Source organism: Musca domestica, unplaced genomic scaffold (genome assembly GCF_030504385.1).
Source record: "Musca domestica strain aabys unplaced genomic scaffold, Musca_domestica.polishedcontigs.V.1.1 14, whole genome shotgun sequence".
NCBI lineage: Eukaryota > Metazoa > Arthropoda > Insecta > Diptera > Muscidae > Musca > Musca domestica.
Window position 1 is genome coordinate 12,926,542 of NW_026712192.1, and position 13,279 is coordinate 12,939,820.

General features: G+C 35.6%; 1 protein-coding gene across 18 annotated transcripts in view; it reads right to left on the bottom strand.

The window, feature by feature from the left end:
* Positions 1-3,435: 3,435 nt before the first annotated feature.
* LOC101888373 (cytoplasmic dynein 1 intermediate chain) overlaps positions 3,436-13,279 on the bottom strand; it is a 34,946-nt gene continuing 25,102 nt past the window's right edge. For 8 of the 18 annotated variants that reach the window (XM_059119198.1, XM_020037862.2, XM_059119197.1 and 5 more), the window contains 4 exons: positions 8,547-8,699; positions 8,179-8,474; positions 7,654-8,119; positions 3,436-4,991 (listed from right to left, as the gene is read on the bottom strand). In XM_059119198.1, the coding sequence (XP_058975181.1) occupies positions 4,477-4,991; positions 7,654-8,119; positions 8,179-8,474; positions 8,547-8,699 (1,430 nt within the window). In that variant the 3' untranslated portion in view covers positions 3,436-4,476. Of the gene's footprint in view, positions 4,992-7,653; positions 8,120-8,178; positions 8,475-8,546; positions 8,721-13,279 lie in introns of all 18 variants that reach the window. The other 10 variants (XM_005186562.4, XM_011295488.3, XM_005186560.4 and 7 more) reach the window with 2 other exon arrangements.

Genomic DNA, 13,279 nt, shown 5'->3' on the forward strand with positions numbered 1-13,279 from the left:
TTGGATTTTGTTTGAGTAAGTGAGAGCGAATGGCTAACGCACATTTGTGTTACTTAGAGATCACACTATTGGGAAATTTTTCTCAGTAAAAGTTTGTTAGTCAAATCAGCAGATTTTTATGCCCTACAATTTTTATACTCGCAATTTTTGAAGACAGATGTATACCCTTAGCCTATGTTCTATTATTTAAATCTATTTTGGCTTGTGTTATGATTAATATGATATAAATGTTGCGACGTGCCAGGTATGGACATCTAATACAAATAAAATCATAAATTCCGCTAAATTTCATATTAATATCAGGTTTCTGGTTGAGAGAAATATTTAGACATAGCAAGTTGTAAAGAATCGCTGACTAGTTTCGCAATTTATGATAGATAAAAGTATTGGAAATTATGACTCTTTGTGGTATATTTAGATGTGTTGGATGCTTATTTCGCTTTCTTCCTCAGCGTTTTGTTTTTCAAAATATTGAACCCTATGTGGGACATGTTCCAGAAGAAATGGTCCGATCTCTACAATCTTTATAACAGATCTTGTGTTTGTAGAAATAATGGGATGTGTGAAGTTTAAAGAGATCCTGATGCTTATTTCGGATTTTATAAATGTTTTGGTTACTCAAAACTTTGACCCTTTGTGGGGGAGGTACCAAAAGGAATGGTCCGATCTCTACAGTCTTAATAACAGATCCTGTGTTGATAGAAATATTCAGATGTGCCAAGTCTAAATGGAATCGGATATTTTCAACCTTTTGTGGGGGAGGTACCAGAGGAGTGGACCGATATATTCCATCTTAACACCAGATCTTGGGTTTTTGAAAATATTGGAATGTGTGAAATTTCAAAACAATCGGATTCTTAAATAAGACTTATGATTATTCAAAATGTTTACCCTTTGTGGGGAGGTGCTTGATGGAGTGGACCATTATTATCCATTTTTGCACCAGACCTAGAATATTAGGATTTGAAAAGTTGGAGAAAACCCGGATTATCGCTTCTTTTTCGGCGCAGATTTTTTTTTTTTTTTTTTGAAAATTTCGAACTTGTGTGGGGGAGGTACCAGAAGGAGTGGACCGATATGTTCCACCGTAGCACCAGACCTTGGGTTAATATAAATATTGGGATGTGTGAAATTTGAAGACAATTGGACTCTTACATTCTCTTTCTGTGCTGAAAATATATTTTTTGAAAATTTCGACCTTTTGTAATGGAGGTACCACAAGTAGTGACCCAATTTTTCCCATCTGCAAACTCGATCAAAGTTTGATAATAATATTACGATGTACCAAATCAGATACTCCGTTCGAGAGTTATCGTGCACACCAGCCAGACAGACAGACGGACGGACGGACAGATCGACTCCAAATATTCTGAAACGGATTTGGTCCAAAGTCTGTCGTGCTGATTGGTATTCAAAACAAATTCACATAAAACAATTTCCAAAGTGCTTGTCCTTAACTCTCTCTTCATACAAAATTCTGTGCCGATTGGTTTTTAATTTTGACCCGTAGAGCGACTGCAAAATCAGGAAAATTTTTAATTTTTTGGTCCATTTGAATCCCTAATTCTATTCTTTCTATTCTGACCCTAACCCTACCTCCACATACAAGGCGAGATAAAAAAAAATTGCAACAAAGTCAAACTCTACAATTTTTACATATTTTTTTTAATTTTATTGAATGAAAGCAAAAAAATGTCGGAAATAGCATCAAATTTCAGAATAAGTTTAAATTTGTTCGAATTAGTCACCTTTGTCACATTATGGCCTTCAAACGGCCAATGAAACCGTCACACGCTGCCCAAATATTGTTCTGCGGTCTTTTGGCCCATTCCCGGCCCGCCGAAGCGTTTGCTTGAGTTGATCGACACTTTGGTATTTTTTAGTGCCAACCTTGCTTTCCAAAATACTCCAGGCACAATAGTCCAACGGATTGATATCCGGAGATTTTGGCGGCCATTGTGCGCTGGAAATGAAGCGAGGAACCTCATTTTGTAACCATTCTTCGGTGGCAACGGAGCGGAGTCCAAGGTTTGCGGCAAAAATGTTTGTGTGCCCAAGGATTTAATACACCCTCCAGAATATTTTCGCGATAATATTCGGCATTTATTCTGATGCTACGGACGATTAATACGAACGGCTGTTATGAGGGCCCACACCATCATCATGGCCAGCGCTTGAGTTCTGGTGGCCAACCGAAGGTGTACATTTTCAGCTGACCTCTTTGGCAAGTAAACACGATCATTTTCACCACTTTCGGCCAAGCGAAGCAACTCTTTAGCTCTTTTGAGTCTATACTCATTCTGTTGCGGTGTAAGTTCTTGCACTTTTTGGAATGTCAATGGCTCATTTTTCAATATTTGCCGAATGGAATATTGAGATATGTTCAGCTCACGGCCAGCCATTTTTCGGCCACTGCGACACGGATTTCGATCAAGTCGCTTCTTTACTTTACGTTTCGAACCATTTCTGCTGACTTTGCTGTTTTCTTCGTCCACTTCTTTGACGTCGGGCTACGCTACCAGTATCTCGGTAACGAGCGATGGTACGAGTCACAAAAGATTTATTCACATTTAAATGCTGGAGGGCTCTAACGATAGCCAGTTGTGGTTTTCCAGCCAAACATAAAGAAATCACATTATCACGCTTGAATTCCATCACGAATAACTTTTTTTTTCTGGAAAATTCTCGCCAAAATGCTTTTGTAAGCTTGTAAACAATACAATGAGCTGTCACTGGAATAATTGTAACAGCTGTCGGAGGAGTGGCTTAGAAATGACAACAGTATTTAGTAGAAATACCAAACTCCTCTGCACAGTGGACGGTGGGTCGTGGACTGTTTAGCCAGGTGGTCCTTGAAATTTTGAGAAGCGTATTGTGCTGTGTAGTCCGTTGTTTTCAAGCTTTCTTCTGTTTATTTAAATTAATTAATATCTATCGAATTTTTGCCGATATCGAATATAGAAATTTTTGCTCATTATGAATACTATTTTTAGAGCCACTACATCCCCATTGCAGTTGAAAAACGTCAGTTTGTTAAACAAGCTACGGTAATTTGGGCCCCATTACTATCACGATGGTGCAGTTGTCTCAATCTATATTGGGGATGAATTGATGAAAATTAGCAGAACATTTATAAAACATATGATACTACCCGGGCACTATGCTGCATTTTCTAAATTGTCCGACCAAACCCGCCAACCCATTACCGAGTTTTCATTGTTTCGTACTATTGAAGTAGCCTGAATTTTAAACATGGAATACAAGATTTTACTGCTTCCGCATGCCTTTCAATAACTTGGATCTTCCAAACCGAAATTTACAAACGAATTTATAAAGAAAATATAAAATTTGCCACCAAAAATTATTTTTTCAATATTTTTAGGAATGCTATGTTAATTACCTTTACTCTACTGAACAAAAAATAAAAACACCCAATTTCATATTTCCAATAAATTTTTAATGTATATTCTCAATAGATTATTTTCAATAAATATATGTTATATGGATGTATACTTCATCATTTTTTTAATAATATGTGTATACTCGTATGTACGCTTGTTACACATCTACTTTAATTCATATAGTTGTTCTTGTTGTTATTTTAAATATGCCAATTTGCTTTAGGGAGACAATCGTACACATCTTTATTTTAACTATCATTAATAATTATTCTTTAAGAAAACTGCCATAAATTTCAGATTGATTTTGTAAGGGTTTGAGTGTTGCTGTGGTTGTTATATTTTTTTATTTATAAACAATCAAACAGGGTTATAAAGAACTTTTGCAATACATTTCTTGCTTTAGTACATTATAAACCAATCCATCTTGTAGGAATTTGTATCAATTTAACACAAATTGAAAGCAATACTCTTTATAACCACGTTCGATTGTTGTTTAAATTGAATTTACTTGTTTATATTAACAAATAGTTTAGCCAAATAGTAGTTTGTGTATAAATAATACCATAAAAATTGTTTAAAAGTTAAAAAACAAATCAACGAAATATCTCTCTTGAGTTTTTAAAAAAAGTCGATGTTAAATAAAGTTTGTATCAAAAACATAAATACAATTGTTTAACAAATTTATCATAGATTTTATTTGATTTAATACAGTAAACCTTCATTTGTAATGAACTTATAATACTTAAAGAAGGAGAATGGGAAAGGTAAATAAATCAAATACAAATTATTTCTAAAAAGGACTTAATTGTTTCGTGACTAAGAGGGTTAATGTTACAATACAAAAGAAGAGATACAAAGGCTTTAGAGATGCAAAGGAAAAAAAACAGCGAAGGGGGGGAAAAGCAAAAATACAAAAAAATATTTTGAAAGTAAAATTGCCATTTGAACAACTTTATAGTCTTTTAAAGCTGTAAATAGAATTGTTGTTGTTGTGGGTTTTAGAACTTCTGACTTCTTTTTATTATATTTTAAATAATCAGAAAGTTCTAGGTTTTGTGTCTATATGGATCTACATCTAAACCTCATCGCTTTGATTCATTTTGAGCTCATTTAGTGTAGCATTAAATCTAGACCATTCATCCCTAGATGGCTGTGCCAAATGATCAGCCACATCGTAAACATGCAGGCGACCACTGTCATCGCCCACACATACATGCTGGCCATTTGGCATCCATGATACACGATTCAATGCCGGTGCATGGTCTACAACAACTGATGCCGTGGGTACTTCGGTGTCTTGATTTAAATTCCATAAATCTAGACGACCGCTACCATCGACAGCAGCAAACAATGCCGGATGAACGGGAGACCATGCTACATCCATAACATAGTCCGAATTGTCTTCAAACGAATACAATGGTTTGTTATCTTTCAATGACCATAGCTTGATTGTCCAATCAATGGATGAGGTAAGGAACAAGTGACTGAAATCGGGCGAGGATTGATTGTAATGTGTTGAAATGCCTGTAACCGGACCGATATGCTTTTCAAATGTTTCATTTACACCAGATCTCAGACCATGACGAGAGGCTGAAAATAGAAAAAAAAAAGGCGGGTATTAATTTTTTGTGGTAAAAAGATGTAAAATAATACACAGAACTATAGCTATTGAAACTATGTGAAAGCGAACAATTTTATATTACTCATTTGAGAAAATTCCATGTAGGAAAAGAAGAATACTAGGTCTTCTATGAGAGCTAGGTCTTCTATGAGAGCTAAGTCTTCTATGAGCCTTCTATGAGAAGACCAATAGGTCTTCTATGAGAAGACCAATTGGTCTTCTATGAGAAGACCAATAAGTCTTCTATGAGAAGACCAATAGGCCTTTTATGAGAAGACCAATAAATCTTCTATGAGAAGACCAATAGGTCCTCTATGAGAGGAAGACCAATAGGTCTTCTATGAGAGGAAGACCAATAGGTCTTCTATGAGAAGACCATTAGGTCTTATATGAGAAGACCATTAGGTCTTCTAAGAGAAGACCATTAGGTCTTCTAAGAGAAGACCATTAGGTCTTCTATGAAAAGACCATTAGGTCCTCTATGAGAAGACCAATTGGTCTTCTATGAGAAGACCAATAGGTCTTCTATGAAAAGACCAATAGGTCTTCTATGAGAAGACCAATAGGTCTTCTATGAGAAGGCCAATTGGTTTTCTATGATTGGTCTTCCATGAGAAGACCTATTAGAAGACCAATAGGTCTTCTATTAGAAGACCAATAGGTCTTCTATGAGAAGACCAATTGGTCTTCTATGAGAAGACCAATAGGTCTTCTATGAGAAGACTAATTGGCCTTTTATGAGAAGACCAATAAATCTTCTATGAGAAGACCAATAGGTCCTCTATGAGAGGAAGACCAATAGGTCTTCTATGAGAGGAGGATCAATAGGTCTCTTCTATGAGAGGAAGACCAATAGGTCTTCTATGAGAGGAAGACCAATAGGTCTTCTATGAGAGGAAGACCAATAGGTCTTCTATGAGAGGAAGACCAATAGATCTTCTATGAGAGGAAGACCAATAGGTCTTCTATGAGAAGACCATTAGGTCTTCTATGAGAAGACCATTAAGTCTTCTATGAGAAGACCATTAAGTCTTCTATGAGAAGACCATTAGGTCTTCTATGAGAAGACCATTAGGTCTTCTATGAGAAGACCATTAGGTCTTCTATGAAAAGACCATTAAATGTCGAAGATTTTTTTAATAATCTTATATCTTACTCTTACATCGAATAATCTATACAACAATTTAAAATTATCATTCAGGTTTACCTCAGACTTTATAATTATTAAACATTTTGTCCGCTTATGGGGTACGAATGGGCCGAAAAATCTCTTATTCACATCTGATCTCTGTTTGAGAGAAATATTTAGATATACCAAGTTTTAAAAGAATCAGTGACTTACTTCGAATGTTACGGCAGATATAATTACTCAAATTTGTAGCATTTTGTAGGAAAGGTAACAGAAGGAAGGACCGATGTATCCATCTCCACACTAGATCTTGCATTGGTATAGGTATTGGAATAAGCCAAGTTTGAAAATAATCGGATGCTATTTTCGCATTTTTAGAGCGTCATAGTTAATCAAAATATTGACCCGCTGTGTGGGGAGGTACCAGAAGGAATGTTCCGATATCTACCATCTTTATAACACACTTGTCTTGATTGAGACAAGTTTGAATGGAATCGGATATTAATTTCGTGTTTTATGAGCTTCTTTGATATTCCAAATTTTGGCCGTCTGTGGAGAGGTACCAGTGGACCGATATGCCCTAACTTCACACCAAATTTTGGGTTAATAAAAATATTGTGATGTGTGAAATTGAAAGACAATCCGACTCTTATTTACATTTGATGAGAATTTTAATTATTCAAAATTGTGACCCTTTTTGTGGGGGAGGTACTTATTGGAGTTGACCGATTTTGTCAATTTTCGCCCGGACCTAGCACTGTTCCAAGGATTTGCAAAGTTGAAGCAAAATCGGATCATCCTTTCTCATTTTGTGCACTAAAATATTTTCTTTGAAATTTTTTACCTTTTGTGGTGCAGGTACCACGAGGAGTGGACTGATATTGTCAATCTCCGAACTCGATCTAAGTTTGACAATAATATTACGATGTACCAAGTTTGGACCAAATCGGATACTCCCTCGAGAGTTATCGTACGCACCAGCCAGCCAGGCCGACGGATGGACATCGCTAGATCTACTCCAAATGTCCTCAAACGGAAATGGTCCAAAGATACCTATGATCTAAAACGTTATTTCGATCAGGCACGTTTTGGCGGTATCAAATGATGTATACCCTTTCTAGCAATATGGCTGAGGGTATAAACAGTCATCTTTTTTAATGTGCTGCTACTTGTTGGTGTCGCTCACTGATGGGCAACATCAATTTTAGGATTTTTCGCAGGCAAAGCTAAATCGACGTTAGCATTTGAAATCCTGGCGGAAATCGATTTCTTTCAAATATAACTTTGGTCTAAAATATGAAATGAACCTCTGTAGCCATAAGGCTGAGGATATTAAAATTCTTTATTACTGATAATAAACTCTGATAATTGCAGAGACAAATGATCTTCTACTTAAATACCAAGTACTTTTCCGTCAAATGTTTGAAGCCCTACTTTAAAAAGAGCAACAGCTGTTCAAGTATAACAGTGGAAAAAAGTTTAGCATCTCTCTTATTCCTTACCTGAATACACATAACCATCTTCGCTGCCCATTACCAAACTATTGATCTCATTTGCCGGAAAGGCCATACATGTAATGGCTATGGCTTTCTTTTGACTCTGTTGAAGTTCCATTGTATCCTGAGGCAATGACAACATATCCAAACTCCACGAACATAATTTACCATCCGATGAAATGGAAATGACATTATGAGCATTTTGTGTTCCGACCATTTGTAGACAATACACGGGATGGGTGTGAGCTGCAGCACTCAGTGGTGTACGTTGTATGGGTGTACGTTTTTGGACACGATTATCCCAGAGAACCACTTGACCGGAATAAGTACCACCCAGAATTAAATTGGGATTGAATTTAGCAAAACATGTTGACATAACTGCACTCTGACAATGGAAAACATCTTCGGGAGTGTGTTTCTTAAATTTAGTATTCCAAACCATAACAACACCATCCGGTTCATTGGGGCTTTCCTGGAGGAGAAGAAATCGTTTTAAAAATCCAACTAATGTAATAGTAAAGAATAATTTACCTCATTGTTGTGATAGGAAGCCACTACCAATTCGGGGAAATGTGAAGACCAATCCATGCATGTAATGCAACGATTTTTCGACCAGCGATCATCATAGAATACACGATTCAACGACAGACGTGCATGCGATTTCTCATCGTTAGCCTCCTCATTATCGCCAATACGAATGTAATCCGTATAAATATCAACATTCTCTGACAAGGCTCTCTCCATAATACGGCCAGCGCGTAATACAAACCTTTGGAAGTCCTCCGACAGGATGATCATTTGTTTCTGTTCCTCTGAAAGTTCCTTGACTGCAAATGCAAGCGATTAATGGTTGATTAGAAGTGATATCCGTAATCAGGCATTAAGTACTCTCTACTTACTCTCTTTCTTTTCCTCTTGCTCCTTCTTTTGTTCCAGGGGCGTAATGGCTGGGGCAACATCCTTTACCGTTGGCAAACCATGCGTCAAATAGCCAGGTGGCAATTTAGAAGTGAAACCGTCCAAATGTGGCAGCGAACTCTCTTCGTCATCTCCTTGGGCATCAAATGCAAGCACTGTTTAAGGTATAAAAACTAACACAGCTAAAGGAACATGACAATCGACAGAACAGGAACAAATTCTACTATACTTTTTTGTAAATTCGTTTTCTTTTTTTTAATTTTCTCATTAGTTTCGTATCCTCGCGCATTGTATTTTTGTATAGATTGAGGCTTTGACAAGTTAAACGTATACGTCATTTTATTCACATTTGTTTAAAGGAGAGAGAGAAAATTACATGTGCACTTTTTGTGTGTGTATGTGTGTCTCTTTGGGAATGCATGTGAAAAACAAACAAAAATAATCATGTTAAAATAAAGCAAATATTACATCAGATGTCATCATACTTTCTTTTGGGACTTAGCAGCAGATTCGAAATCGTATAACAACCTCTGCATTTTGTAACTTCTAATTGGTTCACTTACATATTCTAGTTTTTAACAATTGCTAAGCTTAAGTAGATCGCCCATATACACCAATACGAATATAAAAAGTCGGAGTCGTTTAGCAAGGATATGAACACATGTTTTGACCCAGTTCGAATACACTCGTGATATTTAAGAATCAAAAAAAAAAAAACATATGCGCTTCCGCTATTAATACTGTCTATTAAAAGCATTCCAAAGTAAGCATTTTTAAGACATGAGATAACGTACAAATATTTCATTGCCTCAACTCGATAAATCCTTGTGAACTAAAATTGAACTAAAGTGTGATATTTTAGTTATTATCTTTTTGTAATTAATTGAAAAAGTTCGAAAGGTTAATTTTCAATATTTGTGCTCTTTTGGAAATGTTCATCGCTCGCGTCCCTTATTTTTGGCTCAATGTGTACGTAAATTGTCGATTTTGTAAATATCAGACAGAACCATTGCAAAAACTATTTTTGTAGAGCTTTTATCTGTGTTATCTCCGAAATGTTGGAAAGTGTATGCAAAAATTGGGCTAAGGGGATGGTCCATTTGAGGCGCAGTATCGGTTAACATTTGCATGAAATAATCTTTAAACATTAAATTATGTAGGTCGACTATCAATTCATGTATTTTTCTAAATTTTACTTGTTTACCCTCTAGATTAAAAATGGTGACGATTTAAACAGGCAGTAATCGAAAATTGCCGAACGGAATTGGGATTTATGCTGATCAAAACATTTACACCCCATGAGGCCTAGACTAAAACCTTGAAGTATTGCAAATGAAAAATCTAATGTAACCCTACCGTCATATAGGCATTAACTAATGAATATATAAACGAGGCCTAGACTAAAACCTTGAAGTATTGCAAATGAAAAATCTAATGTAACCCTACCGTCATATAGGCATTAACTAATGAATATATGAACGAAGGAATGCTCTCACCGCTTATCATTGAACAAATTCGGGTTAATATATGTCGTGATGTAGACTTTGTCTATGTGTCGTTTCAAGTGTAAATCTAAAAAATACTAGAATTATATACAACTGTGAGTTATTTATGAGCTGAAGACAATGCATTGCAATAGAAAAACCACTGATCTTTATTTTGATCCTGATTTCGTAAAGTTATATTGTCTGAAATCGGAAATATAGCAAAATAAAAATACATGAATCTAATTTTTTTAATGTTCTGAATTTCCACAAGCACAACCGAGGGCAAATGTTGGAATGGAGTAATGGAATTTATTACATAGTTTGTAGCCGCTCAAGACCAATTTTGATATTAAAACGATCTTTTTAGTAGTCCAATTAGGTATGCCTACAGGATGAGATGAAAAAACTGCAAACAACTTCAGACTGCTGTCATTTCTAAGTCACTCGTCCGACAGCTGTTTAAATTATTCCAATGACAGTTCATTATATTGTTTTCAAGCGTACAAAAGCATTTTGGTGAGAATTTTCCAGAAAAAAAAGTTATTCGTGATGGAGCAAATGCAGAAATGGTTCGAAAAGTAAAGAAGCGACTTGATCGAAACCCGCGCAAACATTGAAAACATTGAAAAATGAGCTCGTAGAGTCATTGAAATTCCAAAAAGTGTACGAACTTACACCGCAACAGAAAGAAAATAGACTCAAAAGAGCTAAAGAGTTGCTTCGCTTGGCCGAAAGTGGTGAACTGCCGAATTTGATTTTCTCCGTTGAGAAAACATTCGTTGTCCAGCTGTTTGTAAACAAACAAAATGATCGTGTTTACTTGCCAAAAAGGTCAGTTGAAAATGTGCACCTTCAGTGACCCCAGAACTCGAGCGACGGCCATGGTGATGGTGTCGACCGCCATAACAGCCGATGGTCACTCTCCGCTCGTATTAATCGACCGTGGCATCAGATTAAATGCCGAATATTATCGGAAAAATATTTTGGAAGCTGTATTAAAGCCTTGGGAACGCAAATATTTTGGCCGCAAACCTTGGACATTAATTTGTTGCTAATTTCGAAAAGAATCTAGTTGCTGCGATTTATATTTTGTTATAAAAGCCATACGTGCCAGTTTTAAGTTTTTTTTTTATACCCTACAACACTATGTGTTGGGGTATTATAAGTTTGATTGGGGGAAAAATTATGTAACACCTCGAAATATTGGTTTCCCACATAGGAAAGTATATATGGATCTTCCTAGCTCGCCGAGCTGAGTCGATCTAGCTATGTATGTCCGTCCGTCCGTCTGTCCATGTTAATTTGTAATCACTCTACAGGTCGCAATTATGACCCGATCTTCACGAAATTTATAATGTAGGTGGGGTTTAGGTCAGAATAGAACCCTATTTTTTTGGAGATGATCGCATAATATTTAGGGGTTGAAATGGACCAAAAACTGAAAAATTTCATGATTTTGCATTTGCTCTACAGGTCACAATTATAGACCAATCGAAGCGAAAGTTAGCATGGAGCTAGAGCTTTGAGCTGGGCTGAAACACTCCAATTTTGATGCTCATCGGGTAATATTTAGTGGGTGAAATGGGCCACAACATTTGTGTTAAATAAAAGTAAAATTTTCCTTTAAACCGCGAATATTTTTGATCCCGTCGAAATTACAAATAGACGAACAGTTCAATTCTGACCGTTACGTAAATGCCGATAGTAAAAATATCGGATATATAGCGAAATATATACAATGTATATATTCAAAGGAAGGGGATGTTAGTTAGAATGCTTATATCTCCAGAATGGCTGGGGCGATTTTTACAAATTTTGTCAATTTAGAATGCCCTTTTGGCATAAAAGTATAAAATCTAAAAAAAATCGCATAAAAAGATGCCAATAATGATATTCATATGCATTTTGTAGTATTTTGTGACATATTTGTATTTTTCATTTTTTTATCGCATGCGATTTTTTCAATTTGACTTATAATAATGAAGTGTATATTTTTTAATATTTTTTCACTTTATAACACAAGTTGGGGTTATTATTTATATACAGATTGCAATTATCGTTCGATACCCACGAAATTTTTCACAAAGGTAGAATTAGGCTCAGAATGGCTAATCCTATTGGTTTCAAAGATGTCCGCAATATATTTAGGGGTTGAAATGGACCAGCAACTCAAAATGTTCCTGCTTTTGTAGCCGAAATAGAAACCTCTTGCAGCCGAAATAGAATCTCGTATGAAGTTAGTTATATAGTTATATTTTAGTGTTGTAGGGTATCACATGGTCGGCCCCGCACGACTATAGCCTTTGCTTACTTGTTTCATTATGCTATTGTTGTAACAATAACATTGAAATTGTTCAAAATCATTGAATTCTGGCTCTTGAGCGGTTGAGCTTATAAATATAAATGGATTTCCACATTAAAGGCTAGATTCCACATCGTGTTACTGTCATATGTAAAGTGATTTTGTAACATTTTGTGATTACCAATTTTGAACCACCGATTTTTGAAATGTATACTGTAGAATGCTATATAATATTATTTATAACTAATTAATGAGATTTAATTTTGACAAAATTTGGTGAAGGTAAAACATAGAGTGCATAAACATACATATAAGAGGAATATCTAAATTTATTTTCATTAAATTTCCTAAATAGACTTCTACGCAGATTTCGGTTGCATGTGAAAAGATCTATTTGATTTGGTCCTACATTATGCCTTTAGTGCACAATTAACATGAAATCGGCGGAAGATATCGAAAGCTCAAGTCTATACAACATTAAAACATATTTTCGTCAGAAACCGACAGAGATGTTGAAAAAAGCATGCCAAAATTGGACTAAACGGGCGACATTTGCATTAAATTATCATCAAAAATTATATTATATCAATCGTTTCTCATTTTTTTCGTTTTTTTATGAAACCCTGAGCCAGTTGCAGTGATTTGAACCAAGTTTAGCAATATTTTTGTCCAATATAATTGTATATACAAAACATTTGTAACATACGCCTCGATTTGCACATAATTTAATACTAAAGTACCTGTTCCATTCAAGTTTAATGGACCAGACATTTTGATCAAAACTTAATCAATTAAGCACAAGGGTCAAGCATGGTGCATAGGTGTATGTACCACAATGTTAAAACAATTGAATACTTTGTACTGGACAATGGGAATGAGCTAGAATTCTTAATTTTTGTGAATATGTGAACGGATAGAGCTAGAA